The 19,257-nt window shown below is 44.0% G+C and overlaps 1 protein-coding gene across 1 annotated transcript in view; it reads left to right on the top strand.

Moving 5' to 3' along the window:
- The window catches only part of LOC311138189 (uncharacterized protein), a 36,749-nt gene that overhangs the window by 3,663 nt on the left and 13,829 nt on the right, over nucleotides 1-19,257 (top strand). Inside the window, exon 2 of the mRNA XM_084172858.1 lies at nucleotides 72-2,521. Within this exon, the coding sequence (XP_084028984.1) occupies nucleotides 86-2,521 (2,436 nt within the window). The 5' untranslated portion in view covers nucleotides 72-85. The remainder of the gene's footprint in view (nucleotides 1-71; nucleotides 2,522-19,257) is intronic.

Consider the following 19,257-nt stretch of genomic DNA (forward strand, 5'->3'; position numbering starts at 1 on the left):
CTCCCCACCATTCTCCTTTTCCACCCATTCTCCACTCCTCTCTTCCCCTCTTTGGTTTCTCTCTTCTCAAGAACGAAGTGAGGGCATGGCAGCTCGTGTGGAAATGGCCTCTGGTGAGGTGGGCCAAGCAGGAGGGGCTGGCGTCAAGCCTGCGCCCGGCCCCAAACCTCGCCTGACTCCCAAACCCTTCTCACTGCAGAGGAACACCACCTTACGCTCCATCCTAGCCCCAAAGACACTCACAACGACTCCACAGCCGTCTCAGACCACACCCACTACACCCACGACCTCCAGCAAACCAGGGCCTAATCAGCCTATCAGTGCCCCTGTGTCTGACTCAAGCAGCGCTGTGAAACTCGATGCAGAGAGCACCATGATACCTGAACCGACTAATGCTCTCAAAGCTCCTTCAGCCATAACACCCCACACTGACTCAACCCACACCACTAAACAAAACCAAGCTGCTCTTTCCACATCCAGCTCCCTTACTGCCCCAACATCTGAGCCACTGGCTAGTACCATATCTGACCCAACTGGAACCTCAGAGGCAAATCAAGTCAGTGAATCTGAACTGGATGAACATGGAGACTCTGATACAGGCCACTCCGCTACTGGAACTGAGGCTGTACCATCACCATCGGTTACCTCAGCTCCCCTTCAACCCCAGTCTGAAGACATCGTGAGCGAGCCCACCTCTGCGGTCGTCAGGCACCAAGCTGGGGAGGATCAGGCAGCCCACTGGGGAGGAGGCAGGAAGAGGCTGTCCATGGAGCTCACCTCCAGGGTTGAGTTGGCCGGCCGCTCGCTCCCCTCACAGCCACCAGCCAAAGACAACAAACAGAACCAGGAACAGGCGACCAAGAGAGAGACTGCAGTCCTCAAAGTGTCTGTCCTCAGAACCAAGGAGGAAGAGAAGATACCAGATTCACCAGGGACACCGTTTGACCCGGAGTGCAGACTCAAGCACTCAGCAACGCTGAAGGAAGAGAGGGATGGAGAAGGGGTAAAGGAGGAAGGAGAAGAGAAAGTGAGCTGCATACAACGGAGGATCAGTTTGCTGCTGGACTACTCCTCGAGGCCAGAGGCTCTGACCAAGAGGGAGGAAGTACCTGGTCCAATTAAACAAGCAGACGGTTCTGGGGGTGTGAAACAGCGAATTAAAGACTGGGCATTAGACACACCTCCTGTTCAGGCATCCAATCAGAGGGTGGATGTTGCCCCTCAACCAATCCCTATCAGAGTTTACCCTGCATTGGGTGTTACTGGGGGGTCGTTGGCGACGAGCGAAAGCGTTCAGCTAGCTCCCCAAGAGGACAAGGCTTATACCCTATGTCGCTCAGGACATTCTGGGATAAAGGTTAATAGGGAGGAGATAGAGGATGAGGAAGAGGAGGGAGAAGAGGAGGAGGGAGAGGAGAAGAGGGCCCAGGTGGCACTCTACAAACCAGTAGGGAGACTTCTTCGGATGAAAGATGGAGGGAAGAAACAGGAGCTAGTGATTGATCAAATAGAGAAAGATATGGAGACCAAGGTGCAAGAGGAGGAAAAAGTGAAACAGCTGGAGCTAGAAGAGAGACAGGCAGTGAAGGAGAGGGAGAAAGAAAAGGAAAGGGAGAGACAGAGAGAGGAAAAAGAGAGAAAGACGAAAGAAGAGGGGAGAGAAAGGCAAAGAGAAATAGAGAGGGAAAGGGATAGACAGCGTCAAAGAGAGGAGGAAGAGAGGGAGAGAAAGAGGAAGGAAGAGGAGAGGGAGAGAGATAGACAAATTCAACTTGAGAGGGAAAAGGAGATACTGAGAAAGGAGGAAGAGAGGGAGAGGAGGAAAGAAGAGGAGAGGGAGACAGAAAGACAGATAGAAGTGAAGCGGGAAAGGGTTAGACAGAGAGAGGAAGAAGAGAGGGAGAGGATTAGAGTGGAAGAGGGGAGATTGAGAGAGAAGGAAATGGACAAACTCATAGAAGAGGAGAGAGAAAGGGAAAGAAAGAGAGAGGAGGAAAGGATGAAGGAAGATGAGAGACAGAGAGAAGAAGGGCGGGCAAGAGAAAGACAAAGAGAGGAAGAGAGCGAGAAAGAAGAGTCCCCAGTACAGTTGATCACTCTTGAACCTGACCAACCTCCCAAGCCAGAGCCTCCTTCTCGTTCCCCTACCATCCCCATCATAGAACCCATACCGAAGGATGAGGAGCAGCCTCACATCAATGTGGTCTACAACTTTTCTATCAAAGAGGAGAAGCCTCTTATTGAGGTGGTCTATGATAATTTCTCTGTCAAGCTCGGGAGGTGGGGGTCTCAGGCCAGGCTCCTTGCTGACCGTGCCCAGGTTGAGACACCTTCCCCTGGAAGGTCACCGGGCCCCTCAGACACCGACCTCCAGAGAACCGTTGTTAACGCCCAGGAGCCACTCCGCGTCAAACCTCACCAAGCCGAGGGGGACATAGAGTGGGGAGTCCCCACCCCAGATAAAGGGATGGAGAAGGAGGACGAGAAGGTGGATGCGGAAGAAAACGTGGACACAGAGGAGGTAAGCAAGGGGACGGTGAGAGGGGGAGGGAGAGAATTTGAAAATTATCTCCACAAAAAAGGTATTTCATGGCCTTTTTCCTTTGCAACACTAGTATGGACAGACTTACCATGGGCTTAAAACCTGGTGTTATACTAGGGAAATTGTGTTTCCATAGCTAGGGCTGACACTATGGACAAGCAGAAACAACAAGCTCTTTATTTAATTATGCAGTACAAGCTATTATGAGATCTCAAGGCAGCCCACATGAAAAAAATACTATAGTATACTATGGTCTAAATACTGTAGTACTATTATATTTATATAATATAGTATTCACTGTAGTGTTTTTGCAGACTTTACTGTAGTATTCACTGTAGTGTTTTTGCAGATTTTACTGTAGTATTTTTGCGGACATGACTGTAGTATACTGTTGTTTTTGCGGACATGATTGTAGTGTTTTTGCGGACATGACTAGTATAGTGTAGTGTTTTTACGGACATGTCTGTAGTATACTATAGTAGTCACTAGTGTTTTTGCAGACTTTACTGTAGTATTTACTGTAGTGTTTTTGAGTACATGACTGTAGTATTTTTGCAGACATGACTTTAGGACATTGTAGTAACACTCGCCAACTAGAATATAAACAGTTAACTGCATTTATATAAACAATAAATATTTTTGAAATACAAATGACTTTACTTAAAGACAGTCCCCTTTTTGCAGGGCGCTGCCAATAAACTGTCTGGACCTCAAACCAGCAAAGCCTCTCCAAACAAACCAACTGAAAACAAAAGGACATTATTGCAGTGGCTTTACATAATGAACCTCTAGAATATTGTCAGACGTGAATAAACTCACTGATGGTTAAACTCAACACATACCATTCAGAACAATCAACCACTACCCAAACATTTCTTCTAGACAGTATGGTCACAAAATGGTTCACAGAAATAAACCAACAGCAACGCCGAGGTACAGCCTATACACACAAAGTACCTTCCAGGTACAACATTCTCATGACCAAGAGGTGATTTTATACATTTCCTGCATGTCTCCCCTATTAGGGGTACCCAGGGAAACACAGACCAAAACTTTAGTTCCTAGCCTGTCACGCTATTCTTCAGTTACAAGATTGTAACAGATTGAGGTTTAGGTGAGGGGTTATGGTGATGCCCATCTACTGTGGGACTCCAGTTAAAGAGCAGGCAGAGGCAGAGATGCAGTTCAGTTTAAGAGTCTATAGATTCAGGTAATGGAGATGATACATTGAAGGGAATGATTGAGAGTTGTTGACATGAGACTTTTGACTTGAGACTTGGTTGACTTTGTATGGAGAATGGTTGATCTAAAAGGAGACACAGAAAGGTGCAAATAATAATGGGCAATAACAGCAATGAACATACATAATTAATCAGCTGTTAATGGCAATAATCAATTACAATATGCAAATGCCTTAAGCATACAGTACCAGTCAAAAGTTTGGACACACCTACTCATTTAAGGGTTTTTCTTTATTTTTACTATTTTCTACATTGTAGACATTCTAAACAAATCAAAATATATTTTAGATTTTAGATTCTTCAAAGTAGCCACCCTTTGCCTTGATGACAGCTTTGCACACTCTTGGTATCCCTCTCAACCAGCTTCATGAGGTAGTCAACTGGAATGCATTTCAATTAACAGGTGTGCCTTGTTAAAAGTTAATTTGTGGAATTTCTTTCCTTCTTAATGCGTTTGAGCCAATCAGTTGTGTTGTGACAAGGTAAGGGTGGTATACAGAAGATAGCCCTATCTGGTAAAAGACCAAGTCCATATTATGGCAAGAAGAGCTCAAATAAGCAAAGAGAAATGACAGTCCATCATTACTTTAAGACATGAAGGTCAGTCAATCCGGAAAATGTCAAGAACTTTGAAAAAATGGGTTTAAATTATCCAGGCTCTGTCGTAGCCGGCCGCGACCGGGAGACCCATGGGGCGGCGCACAACAGCGTCGTCCAGGGCAGGGGAGGGAATGGCTGGCAGGGATGTAGCTCAGTTGGTAGGGCATGGCGTTTGCAACACCAGGGTTGTGGGTTTGATTCCCACGGGGGGCCAGTATGAAAAAAATAAAAATAATGTATGCACTCACTAACTGTAAGTCGCTCTGGATAAGAGCGTCTGCTAAATGACTAAAATGTAAATTAGATTTTTTTACCCCTACAGATCTACACAACCTACTACACATTTTCAAAGTGAAAGAAAGTTCTAAAACCTTTTCCAAATTAATTAGAAATAAAAAATCGAAGATGTCTCACTAACTGTAAATCGCTCTGTCCACATACTTTTGGCCATGTAGTGTGTGTATATACTGTATATACTGAACAACAATATAAACACAACATGTAAAGTGTTTGTCCCATGTTTCATGAGCTGAAATAAAAGATCCCAGACATTTTCCAAAAACCTTATTTCTCTCAAATGTTGTGCACAAATTTGTTTACATCCCTGTTAGTGAGCATTTTATCCTTTGCCAAGATAATCCATCCACCTGACAGGTGTGGCATATCAAAACGCTGATTAAACAGCACGATCATTACACAGGTGCACGTTATGCTGGGGACAATGAAAGGCCACTCTAAAATGTGCCGTTTTGTCACACAACACAATGCCACAGATTCCTCAAGTTTTGAGGGAGCGTGCAATTGGCATGCTGACTGCAGGAATGTCCACCAGAGCTGTTGCCAGAGAATTGAATGTTAATTTCTCTACCATAAGCCGCCTCAAACGTCGTTTTAGAGAATTTGGCAGTACGTCCAACCGGCCTCACAACCGCAGACCACGTGTATAGTGTTGTGTGGGCGAGCGGTTTGCTGATGTCAACCTTGTGAACAGAGTGCCCCATGGTGGCGGTGGGGTTATGGTATGGGCAGGCATAAGCTACGGACAACGAACACAATTGCATTTTATCGATGGAAATTTGAATGCACAGAGATACCGTGACGAGATCCTGAGGCCTATTGTCGTGCCATTCATCCGCCGCCATCACTTCATGTTTCAGCATGATAATACACGGCCCAATGTCGCAAGGTTATGTACACAATTCCTGGAAGCTGAAAATGTCCCAGTTCTTCCATGTTCTGCATACTCACCAGACGTCACCCATTGAGCATGTTTGGGATGCTCTGGATCATGTGTATGACAGCGTGTTCCAGTTCCTGCCAATATCCAGCAACTTCGCACAGCCATTGAAGAGGAGTGGGACAACATTCCACAGGCCACAATCAACAGCCTGATCAATTCTATGCAAATGAGGTGTGTCGCGCTGCATGAGGCAAATTGTGGTCACACCAGACACTGACTGGTTTTCTGATCCACGCTCCAACCAAAGCATATCTGTATTCCCAGTCATGTGAAATCCATAGATTAGGGCCTAATGATTTTATTTCAATTGACCAATTTCCTAATATGAACTGCAACTCAGTAAAATCTTTGAAATTGTTGCATGTTGCGTTTATATTTTTGTTCAGCAAATAAACTCCAGTGTAGGACTAGGCATATAAGGAAGATAAGTCATGTGGAGATGTTCATATTGAAACATACCATTTCTTTTGTTCTTAACTTTTTTGATAAGGTTAGTACATATTTTCTCAGGGGACCCCACATGGGGACCAGACCCCAAGTTTGGGAATGACTGTACTAAACTCCTCCTGCATGTATTGCAGCCTGCCTCAGCCTCACCTCAGTAGCCTACTCTCTGTAAAGCAATGTTATTATGAGAACTTAGTAGCCTATTTTTTTGCTCCTGCTGAGGTAGGCTCCTTTTAACATTAGCTTCTTACTTCATCCTTCTAGCTGGCTAAGTAATACTAGCCAGAGCCCTTCAACGTTACTGCAATATAAGTTTCTGCCGGCAGCTAGCCACCTGAATGACTATCTATAAGCGACTATTTACCAGTTGTGCAGTCATTTTCAGAGAGTCGTTTTTTGTTCGTTTGTGGGATGTCTGTAGACACGACAGGAGTTACAGGACAGTTTTAAATTGCCTTTTGTCTGGCATCTCGCATACACAATCCTGTCAGCAGCGTCTCTAGTTGCCTACTTGAGCCGACTCCGAGCTGAAGTAGTTTGTTTCATGTCTCAGGCCCTCGGCTTGTGCCACGAGAGGGCGGAGTTAGCCGTTTGAGAAAGTGGTGAATGTGCTGCTAAAAAGGCAAATCCGGGAGGCATATCCGGGGGACGCAGGCGAACATAAAGAACAAACCACTGTTTATGATTCCACTCGTTTGCAAAGAGGCACGATTAGAACTCCGTCAGATCAAGAATATAAGCAATCTGAGCTTTGATCAACGCTGCGAGCAATATTTACATGTTGACCCGTAACTGATTTTAAACTTCTTTTTTTGGACGTTGATTCTTGGTCCGGTCCAGACTAAACATAGACATCTATGATTGGTTCAGATTTGGTCCTGTCCGGACTGGCCTTGATTTGGCCCAAATATAGATGTCTATGTAGGGTATTTGCCTTTCACGCCACGACCTGGGTTTGTCGGTCCCTACGTTGGTGTCAGAAATGGGATGGCAGCCATGACCGTGAAACATCATGACTGGTAGTCGAAGCAGTATGGTGGAATCTCCTTCTACTAGCCCAGAATTCCACTGATCCTGCTTTTAGATTTGTGGGAGTACTGATGTGAACTAGTATAGGCCTACACTTCCAACTAAGCATTTACTGATGGCGACATCTTTTGGCAGTCTTTTTTTGGGGTGTTCTTTTGGTGCAGTCCGGACCGGCCATGATTTCAACGTGTTGATTCTTGGTCCGGTTCAAACATATACGTCTATAATTGGTTCAGATTTGGTCCGGACCTGTGTTGATTGGCCCAAACATAGAAGTCTACAAGGCTGCCTTTACACAGGCAGCTCAATTCTGATATTTTTTCCACTAATTGGTCTTTGGTCCGGACCAAATCTGAACCAATCATAGACATCTATGTTTCACAAGTTTGGACAGCACAGTACATTACAGTAGAGCACAACAGAGTACAGTACAGTAGAGTTTAATTCAGTAGAGTACACTACATTACAGTACAGTACACAGTAAAGAAAAATAGAGTATAGTACAGTACAGTACATTAAAGTACAATACAGTAGAGCACAGTAAAGTACAATAAAGTAAAGAGAAGTATAGTGTACTGTATTGTACCCTACTTTACTCTAATATGGTATATACTGAACTAAACTGTACTATACTTTTCTTAACTGTGTACTAGATTGTAATATACTATACAATACTGAATTAAACTGTTCTGTACTCTACTGTACTCTACTGAATTAAACTCTACTGTACTCTGCTGTGCTCTACTGTACTGAAATAAACTATACTGTACTCTACTGTACTAAACTGCCGTACTGTAATGGGATGTTCAAACTTGTGAAACATAGCTTAGACGTCTATGATTCGTTCAGATTTGGATCTGGTCCACACCGACCAAATTTGTACTTGTTTAGGGGAAGAGCTCATTTGAATAATACCCAGCATGCGTGTTTTTTTTAAAGCATTTATATTTGGGTAATTCAGCAGATGCTCTTATCCAGAGTGAATGACAGTGCATTCAACTAAGGTCGATAAACAACAACATATCACAGTCATAGCAAGAAAAGAAAATCTGTAACCGTTACTGAGAATGTTATTGTAGTTGAAGTGGTCTGGTGGTTTATTCTATATGTTTGACTGCAATGAACATCATCGTTGCCTGTTTTTAAAGTGCTTGAAAAAGTGAACATAAACGCATGTGACAGATGAGAGATATTATAATTATTCTGTTGCAATCTTCATCTGGCTCCTCTTTCCTATATTATTGTGATGTAACGCTTACTTAATTGAGAATGTATGTGCAGTTGAAATTTGTCCATAGAATCAATGACCGAGAAATACATATTTTCAAAATCTGTAAATTAAGTCAATTCAACGTCCGGATGTACTCTACTGAACTAAACTGTATTGTACTTTTCTTTACTGTACAGTAGAGTAAAGTCATGGAAAAAGCAGTTGTTCATAATGTTTTGTACACTCAGTGCCTAATGAAAGTGTACGCACCCCTTGTAGTCTTTACATTTTGCTGCCTTAAAATTACATCTAAAAAGGGTTTCAATTAGATTTTGTCCCCTACAGATCTACACAACCTACTGCACATTTCAAAGTGAAAGAAAGTTATAAAACCTTTTCCAAATGAATTACAAATAAAACATCAAAGATGTCTTGATTGCTTATGTCTTTGCAACCCCAGAGTTAATCCTTGGTGGAAGCACCTTTGGCAGCCATTACAGCTGGGGGTAGAAGGATTACTTCATCCTATCCCAGGTACAGTGGGGAAAAAAAGTATTTAGTCAGCCACCAATTGTGCAAGTTCTCCCGCTTAAAAAGATGAGAGAGGCCTGTAATTTTCATCATAGGTACACGTCAACTATGACAGACAAATTGAGAGAAAAAAATCCAGAAAATCACATTGTAGGATTTTTAATAAATTTATTTGCAAATTATGGTGGAAAATAAGTATTTGGTCAATAACAAAAGTTTCTCAATACTTTGTTATATACCCTTTGTTGGCAATGACACAGGTCAAACATTTTCTGTAAGTCTTCACAAGGTTTTCACACACTGTTGCTGGTATTTTGGCCCATTCCTCCATGCAGATCTCCTCTAGAGCAGTGATGTTTTGGGGCTGTCGCTGGGCAACACAGACTTTCAACTCCCTCCAAAGATTTTCTATGGGGTTGAGATCTGGAGACTGGCTAGGCCACTCCAGGACCTTGAAATGCTTCTTACGAAGCCACTCCTTCGTTGCCCGGGCGGTGTGTTTGGGATCATTGTCATGCTGAAAGACCCAGCCACGTTTCATCTTCAATGCCCTTGCTGATGGAAGGTTTTCACTCAAAATCTCACGATACATGGCCCCATTCATTCTTTCCTTTACACGGATCAGTCGTCCTGGTCCCTTTGCAGAAAAACAGCCCCAAAGCATGATGTTTCCACCCCCATGCTTCACAGTAGGTATGGTGTTCTTTGGATGCAACTCAGCATTCTTTGTCCTCCTTACCAAAAAGTTCTATTTTGGTTTCATCTGACCATATGACATTCTCCCAATCCTCTTCTGGATCATCCAAATGCACTCTAGCAAACTTCAGACGGGCCTGGACATGTACTGGCTTAAGCAGGGGGACACGTCTCTCACTGCAGGATTTGAGTCCCTGGCGGCATAGTGTGTTACTGATGGTAGGCTTTGTTACTTTGGTCCCAGCTCTCTGCAGGTCATTCACTAGGTCCCCCCGTGTGGTTCTGGGAGTTTTGCTCACCGTTCTTGTGATCATTTTGACCCCACAGGGTGAGATCTTGCGTGGAGCCCCAGATCGAGGGAGATTATCAGTGGTCTTGCATGTCTTCCATTTCCTAATAATTGCTCCCACAGTTGATTTCTTCAAACCAAGCTGCTTACCTATTGCAGATTCAGTCTTCCCAGCCTGGTGCAGGTCTACAATTTTGTTTCTGGTGTCCTTTGACAACTCTTTGGTCTTGGCCATAGTGGAGTTTGGAGTGTGACTGTTTGAGGTTGTGGACAGGTGTCTTTTATACTGATAACAAGTTCAAACATGTGCCATTAATACAGGTAACGAGTGGAGGACAGAGGAGCCTCTTAAAGAAGAAGTTACAGGTCTGTGAGAGCCAGAAATCTTGCTTGTTTGTAGGTGACCAAATACTTATTTTCCACCATAATTTGCAAATAAATTCATAAAAAATCCTACAATGTGATTTTCTGGATTTTTTTTCTCAATTTGTCTGTCATAGTTGACGTGTACCTATGATGAAAATTACAGGCCTCTCTCATTTTTTTTAAGTGGGAGAACTTGCACAATTGGTGGCTGACTAAATACTTTTTTTCCCCACTGTATTCCTTAAAGAGGTGGGGTTTCAAATGTCTCCGGAAGGTGGTGAGTGACTCCGCTGTCCTGGCGTCGTGAGGGAGCTTGTTCCACCATTGCGGTGCCAGAGCAGCGAACAGTTTTGACTGGGCTGAGCGGGAACTATGCTTCCGCAGAGGAAGGGGAGCCAGCAGGCCAGAGGTGGATGAACGCAATGCCCTCGTTTGGGTGTAGGGACTGATCAGAGCCTGAAGGTACGGAGGTGCCGTTCCCCTCACTGCTCCATAGGCAAGCACCATGGTCTTGTAACGGATGCGAGCTTCGACTGGAAGCCAGTGGAGTGTGCGGAGGAGGGGGGTGACGTGAGAGAACTTGGGAAGGTTGAACACCAGACGGGCTGCGGCATTCTGGATGAGTTGTAGGGGTTTAATGGCACAGGCAGGGAGCCCAGCCAACAGCGAGTTGCAGTAATCCAGACGGGAGATGACAAGTGCCTGGATTAGGACCTGTGCCGCTTCCTGTGTAAGGCAGGGTCGTACTCTCCGAATGTTGTAGAGCATGAACCTGCAGGATCGGGTCACCGCCTTGATGTTAGCGGAGAACGACAGGGTGTTGTCCAGGGTCACGCCAAGGCTCTTCGCACTCTGGGAGGAGGACACAACGGAGTTGTCAACCGTGATGGCGAGATCATGGAACGGGCAGTCCTTCCCCGGGAGGAAGAGCAGCTCCGTCTTGCCAGGGTTCAGCTTGAGGTGGTGATCCGTCATCCATACTGATATGTCGGCCAGACATGCAGAGATGCGATTCGCCACCTGGTTATCAGAAGGGGGAAAGGAGAAGATTAGTTGTGTATCGTCAGCGTAGCAATGATAGGAGAAGCCATGTGAGGATATGACAGAGCCAAGTGACTTGGTGTATAGGGAGAAAAGGAGAGGGCCTAGAACTGAGCCCTGGGGGACACCAGTGGTGAGAGCACGTGGTGCGGAGACAGCTTCTCGCCACGCCACTTGGTAGGAGCGACCGGTCAGGTAGGACGCAATCCAGGAGTGAGCCGCGCCGGAGATGCCCAGCTCGGAGAGGGTGGAGAGGAGGATCTGATGGTTCACAGTATCAAAGGCAGCAGACAGGTCTAGAAGGACAAGAGCAGAGGAGAGAGAGTTAGCTTTAGCAGTGCGGAGAGCCTCCGTGACACAGAGAAGAGCAGTCTCAGTTGAATGACCAGTCCTGAAACCTGACTGGTTTGGATCAAGAAGGTCATTCTGAGAGAGATAGCAAGAGAGTTGGCTAAAGACGGCACGCTCAATAGTTTTGGAAAGAAAAGAAAGAAGGGATACTGGTCTGTAGTTGTTGACATCAGTGGGATCGAGTGTTGGTTTTTTGAGAAGGGGTGCAACTCTCGCTCTCTTGAAGACGGAAGGGACATGGCCAGCAGTCAAGGATGAGTTGATCAGCGAGGTGAGGTAGGGGAGAAGGTCACCGGAGATGGTCTGGAGAAGAGAGGAGGGGATGGGGTCAAGCGGGCAGGTTGTTGGGCGGCCTGCAGTCACTAGTCGCAAGATTTTATCTGGAGAGAGAGGGGAGAAAGAAGTCAAAGCATAGGGTAGGGCAGTGTGAGCAGGACCAGCAGTGTCATTAGACTTAACAAACGAGGATCGGATGTCGTCAACCTTCTTTTCAAAGTGGTTGACGAAGTCATCCACAGAGAGGGAGGAGGGGGGGGTGGGGGGGTGGGGGGGAGGATTCAGCAGTGAGGAGAATGTGGCAAAGAGCTTCCTAGGGTTAGAGGCAGATGCTTGGAATTTAGAGTGGTAGAAAGTGGCCTTAGCAGCAGAAACAGATGAAGAAAATGTAGAGAGGAGGGAGTGAAAAGATGCCAGGTCGGCAGGGAGTTTAGTTTTCTTCCATTTCCGCTCCGCTGCCCGGAGCTCTGTTCTGTGAGCTCGCAATGAGTCATCAAGCCACGGAGCTGGAGGGGAGGACCGAGCCGGCCGGGAGGATAGGGGACACAGGGAGTCAAAGGATGCAGAAAGGGAGGAGAGGAGGGTTGAGGAGGCAGAGTCAGGAGATTGGAGGGAGAAGGATTGAGCAGAGGGAAGAGATGATAGGATGGAAGAGGAGAGAGTAGTGGGAGAGAGAGAGCGAAGGTTGCGGCGGCGCGTTACCATCTGTGTAGGGGCAGAGTGAGTAGTGTTGGAGGAGAGCGAGAGAGAAAAGGATACAAAGTAGTGGTCGGAGACATGGAGGGGAGTTGCAGTGAGATTAGTAGAAGAGCAACATCTAGTAAAGATGAAGTCAAGCGTATTGCCTGCCTTGTGAGTAGGGGGGGACGGTGAGAGGGTGAGGTCAAAAGAGGAGAGGAGTGGAAAGAAGGAGGCAGAGAGAAATGAGTCAAATGTAGACGTAGGGAGGTTGAAATCCCCCAAAACTGTGAAGGGTGAGCCATCCTCAGGAAAGGAACTTATCAAGGCGTCAAGCTCATTGATGAACTCTCCAAGGGAACCTGGAGGGCGATAGATGACAAGGATATTAAGCTTAAATGGGCTAGTGACTGTGACAGCGTGGAATTCAAATGAGGAGATAGACAGATGGGTTAGGGGAAAAATTGAGAATGACCACTTGGGAGAGATGAGGATTCCTGTGCCACCACCCCTCTGACCAGATGCTCTCGGGGTATGCGAGAACACATGGTCAGACGAGGAGAGAGCAGTAGGAGTAGCAGTGTTTTCAGTGGTAATCCATGTTTCCGTCAGCGCCAGGAAGTCGAGGGACTGGAGGGTAGCATAGGCTGGGATGAAGTCAGCCTTGTTGGCGGCAGAACGGCAGTTCCAGAGGCTGCCTGAGACCTGGAACTCCAGGTGTGTGGTGCGTGCAGGGACCACCAGGTTAGAGAGGCAGCAGCCACGCGGTGTGAGGCGTTTGTGTAGCCTGTGCGGAGAGGAGAGAACAGGGATAGGCAGAGGCATAGTTGACAGGCTGCAGCAGATGGCTACAATAATGCAGAGGAGATCGGAATGAAATGAACTAAACATCTGGGAAAGGAGAGAGCAGGCCTCCCTCACCAAAAAAATATAACTCTCCCAACTTCCACCTCAGAAACTATAATTGTTTCACTGAACCACCCGAATAAAACTCTCCCAACTTCCACTTTAGAAATTAGAATTGTTGTAAACTACAGCGGTTCAATGTTTCAATGAATAGACTCAACTTACTTTATTCAGCTAGCTAACTATGACGCCATAGCTAACTAGCATGCTAGCATCCAATAACACACAGTTTAGCACCAATACTTGGTTACAACAAACTACCAATAGTGTGTGAACACACTAAACAGATAATTCGTGTCCGTGTCTAGTTCTTTCATAACGCAGCAATGATTAAACGTTGGCTAGCTAGCACAAAGATATTGTATTTAGCTACTACAGTACAGCCAGCTGGTAGTGTTGGCTAGCTAGCAATGGCTGCTGTGTTGACTTTGTTTGAAAAAAACGGCGTCGCTGCGAACGAATGTAGCTGGCTAAAAGGATATTGTTTTTAGTTGCTACCGTTGCTAATAGCTACTCGCCAGCTAATCCAGGAGGTGAGTTAGCTAGTTAGCTTCGTGCTACACCCGGCACCGCCGACTACAAAAGTAACCTACAATAACTACACAACAACTACCCACAACAGCCCACGATGCCTACCTATACTACTTAATAATATACAGCCCACGATGCCTACCTATAATACCTAACTACAATCTAAATACATAGTTTAAGCCTTACTCGACAAAGCCCAAGCTATGTATAAAGCCAAACTGGCAGACTGCAATCAGTAGCTGTAATTAAGTACAGCAGCTACCAACCACCTAACGTTAATGCCTCGGATAATGAGGTTAGAAAAACAGCTGAATGGTGGCAGCTAGCTGGCTCAATCACAGGTACTCTTAAGCGTGAAATAACATTGGAAACAACTAACCACAGTTGCTAAAAGTTACCAGTAGCTACCCGCTAGCTAGCTAGCTAGCTTTGTTGGTCCAAGTAGTGGGTAGGCTAGCCTCGTGCTTCGCCGGGGTCCGCCGAATACAATACTTACCTACAATAATTACCTACAATAACCTACAATAACTACCTGAGTAAACTACCTATAATACCTAACTACAATACCTACCTACAATCTAAATACATGGTTTAAGCTTTACTCAACACCATATAAGAAGCCAAGCTTACCTCCTGCTAGAGAAAACACAACCTCTCCCGACAACCGCTCCCGACTTTTGCCAGCTGATCTACCCCCTAAAATATAATAATAATAATAATAATAATAATAATAATAATAATAACTCTGGGGTATGAAGACATACACAATCAATACATCCTGATTTTGCATTTATTCAGTGGCGACCCATCATTCAGGGCAGGTGGGGCAGAGCCCACCTGTTTTGAGCCCCACATTTTCTTTTTCTTTTGGGGGGTTTACTTATTTTGCATGTTATTTTGGCATTAATACGTCACATACCAGTTTGCAAACAATGTACTTTTTTAAATTATTTTTTTATCATTGAGTTAATAAAGCCGCATACAAACATGGTCTCTTTTTTGCTTTCTTGACTAAGGCAGCTCCAAAATGCAGGTGTTTCAGCCTAGCTTAGTGCTTTCTGTGGTGGTGGCGCAGCCAGCGGAAAATACGGAACGTAGGTGTTGGTAATGTTCTCTAGTTGCTCCATGTTTAGCTCAGTGTTCTGTCACTCATGGGGACAGTAGTCACCGCAAAGTCTAAGGGTAGACCTCTGGCCACAGATAAAATGACGTCAAATCACGTAATATCTACAGTAGCTTTGATTGGACTGATCATGATAACGTCATACTTTCAAAATCTTAGCCTGCAGTCATCATCATTAATCAAGTTGACAATCTACTGGGAAATCCTTTTTAATCCTTGTCATATGAAGAGAAATTATGAAGATAAAATAGATCAAACGTGTCCAAATCTGGGATTAAGGGTCTCTTTTCCAAGTTTAAAATGATAAACGTTCAACATTGGCCATGCTGTCAAAGAAGCATGATTTGCGCCACGCTCAAAACAACTGTTAACTCGGAACTGCGAAAACTTGACTTCAGCGAGTTCAAGACAACTGGGAAGTTGGTAAAAAACGAGCTCCGACTGGGAAATACGTTTTGAGCGGTCATCCAACTCGGAATTGTAAATCGGGAACTCGGGCCTCTTTCTAGAGATACGACCTGAAGATCAATGACGTCATCAAGATTCGACCTTGTTTTTTTTTCGAGTTCCCAGTTGTCGTGAAAGCCCCATAAATCCAGAGAATGCCAGACTTTGATGACAAAATTTGCCCAAGAAGGACCGCTGCGCCACCTTCCTGTTGAAGTGAGCACAGCACAACAAGTGGAGTCCAAAAATGTATTGTATGCTGCTGCATAAATTATGTAATATGCCAGGGAGATATGCATACTGTAGCTAAGAAAGTAATACACATAAGTGTATGTTGTGTAGTAAGCTGTTAGTAGCCCATGTGCCTCACTCTAATAATTTGGTCTATTTACCCCACTTAATTTCGCCTACTGTTCAGACTTGGTGGTGCACATGTAGCCTATTACCTGTTTTTGAGAAATGTAATCATCGAATATTGTAAGCGTTTTCATTGTCTGCTTATATGCCCTCTTTATTTATCCTACGGTTCTGACTTGGTGTACAGGGAGAACACTGTAAGAACGGCCCATGTTCTGAATTCTGTCGCTGTACATTTCAAAAGTGTTAAACAAATAGTTATATTGACTACGTATGTCCTAGCTTGCTCATGAATGTCTTAATCGAAATTGCTCATGAATGCCTCTTATACGCCTGTCGTCCCCTTATGCCATAGTTTGTACATCTCAATTGTCATTAGAAACCACATTTGTTTAAGCAAATCCGTCATATCAGCTATGTTTTAAAAAAAGGCAGTAAATGAGGCTGAATTAACTATTTCGCTGCCAGACAAGGCTCCGCTGATAGCCAGGTGTAGCAGTGGTAAAATGTTGGGACAGCTTTATGTAGGCCCAACAGTTTGTGGGTACCGTTTGTCACCATTATAGTGCAATTAATGTATTGTTTAGTGTTGTGTTGTGTAGTGGCTTTGCTGGCATGCATCACACATTTTTTGTTGTTGTTGGCCCACCAAGATTTACATGCTAAAATCGCCACTGCATTTCTTAGTCATTTAGAATATGTTCTACACATCTTTTTCCACTTTGAAAATGTGAACTATGTTGTGTAGATTGATAAGGAAAAACTTTGATAAATCTAACTTAATCCCTTTTTAGATGTATTTTTAAGGCAGCAAAATGTGAAGACTGTGCAAGGGGTTTGTAGACTTTCACTAGCGACTAGATATGAAAAAGGAAACTGAGAGATACAGGAAGGAAATACCGACCTAAGAGTGATAAACTGGTGAAGGATGAAGAGAGGAGTAATGTGTCTGTCGTGCCTGAGGCTTCTATGGGTGAGTGATCTTTTTTCTCATAGAAGAACTAACAGCTACATTGAAAACAGTCACACTTTCTCTCAGTGTAAAAGAGAACTAGAGAATTCAGGGCAGGTAACATGGTTAAATATGAAGGTAATCTCTATTGATATACAAGCACAACACAAAGAATGGTTCTACCCGCTAGGAAGAGTCACCTCTAAAAAGGTTAAGACATTCCACATTCCAGGATTGAGAGATATCAACTAGCCACATGATCTAGTTAGTATTTTGATTATGCAAACACCAAACATTTTGAATTTGAATTAAGGGTTTGAGTGAGAGATGTTTATGAAGACAATTCTAGAGCTATGCAATGTTTTGAACAAACATATGGAGACTGCTCCTGTTGCTTTGTATTGACATTACCTCAGCATTTATGTGTAGCAAACATGCTGTTCTGCTTCTATGTTGTATTTTTAGTAGGCTGACTAATGCAGAACTATTATTTTCAATGAGTCATGTTCTAAGTATTTCCCCTTCAACAGTGATTCAAACTGTTTCCTCGGTTGTTGTGGGGCGTTTTTTTCTTCCTTACTTCCTCATTCTATTGTAGTACACTCTCGTGTTTACATGAAAGTGCAGAGAGAATTTTAGAGTGAAAAACAGACTTATCATTCATTGAGTTGGATCGTGGGCTCTGCTTTGCATTTTTACCATAATGGTTTCTGTGACAGTGGAAGGTAACGCTATTTAGGGCATTCTCAATTTAAAGCCCTCAATGGCGCTGCCTATGCTGAAATAGGCTTTGTGGCATGTGAGAAGTCTATCCAAGTCTATGTTATCCTTATATTTAGCTAATTTCACTTTCCTTTGAATGAGTGGGTTACCATTTAGTCCACTAAGTGGTGCTAAATAACCAAACTACATTTACTGGAACAAAAGTTGAAGTCACCTTTCATTGAGTCCAGTCATATGCAGATTTGAAAAGCACATAATGAACCTTGTCAAAAGAGGACAGCAAGTGCGTTACTAGTTACAGAAAATCCCTTATCAATGCTGAATCGCTATTAGCTGTAATTAATATATAAAACTAAATGAAAAATGCTTCAGTGAAGATAAAATAATATTTTATATTTAATATGATCTATATAACTTTAGGGATGTAGGTGAGTCAGGTTTCACCAGTAAGAGATAGAGCTGGACTAGAGGAAGAGCTAGACTAGAGCTAGAGGAATAGCTAGACTAGAGCTAGAGGAAGAGCTAGACTAGAGATAGAGGAAGAGCTAGAGATAGAGCTAGACTAGGGCTAGACTAGAGCTAGAGGAAGAGCTAGAGGTAGAGCTAGACTAGAGCTAGAGGAAGAGCTAGAGGAAGAGCTAGACTAGAGATAGAGGAAGAGCTAGAGATAGAGCTAGACTAGGGCTAGACTAGAGCTAGAGGAAGAGCTAGAGGTAGAGCTAGACTAGAGCTAGAGGAAGAGCTAGAGATAGAGCTAAACTAGAGATAGAGCTAGACTAGAGCTAGAGGAAGAGCTAGAGATAGAGCTAAACTAGAGATAGAGCTAGACTAGGGCTAGACTAGAGCTAGAGGAAGAGCTAGAGATAGAGCTAGACTAGAGCTAGAGGAAGATATAGAGATAGAGCTAAACTAGAGATAGAGCTAGACTAGAGCTAGAGGAAGAGCTAGAGATAGAGCTAAACTAGAGATAGAGCTAGACTAGAGCTAGAGGAAGATATAGAGGAAGAGCTAGAGATAGACTAGAGATAGAGCTTGACTAGAGATAGACTAGAGATAGAGCTAGAATAGGGCTAGACTAGAGCTAGTGGAAGAGCTAGAGATAGAGCTAGACTAGAGCTAGAGGAAGATATAGAGATAGAGCTAAACTAGAGATAGAGATAGACTAGAGCTAGAGATAGAGCTAAACTAGAGATAGAGCTAGACTAGAGCTAGAGGAAGATATAGAGGAAGAGCTAGAGATAGACTAGAGATAGAGCTTGACTAGAGATAGACTATAGATAGGGCTAGACTAGAGCTAGTAGAAGAGCTAGAGATATAGCTAGAGATAGAGCTAAACTAGAGATAGGGCTAGACTAGAGCTAGAGGAAGAGCTAGAGATAGAGATAGACGAGATAGAGATAAAGCTTGACTAGAGATAGAGCTAGACTAGGGCTAGACTAGAGCTAGAGGAAGCGATAGACCTAGACTAGACCTAGACTAGAGCTAGAGTAGACTAGACTAGAGATAGACTAGAGCTAGAGGAAGTCTGTTTCTGGTCTCCCACATGAAAAAAATACTATAGCATACATACAGTACTACAATATTCACTGTAGTGTTTTGCGGACTTTACTGTAGTATTTACAGTTAACTATATCATAAATACTGTAGTAGAGGAACTGTAGTTTATACACGATAATAATTC

The sequence above is a fragment of the Coregonus lavaretus genome (assembly GCF_964263955.1).
Source record: "Coregonus lavaretus genome assembly, chromosome: 12".
Classification (NCBI taxonomy): domain Eukaryota; kingdom Metazoa; phylum Chordata; class Actinopteri; order Salmoniformes; family Salmonidae; genus Coregonus; species Coregonus lavaretus.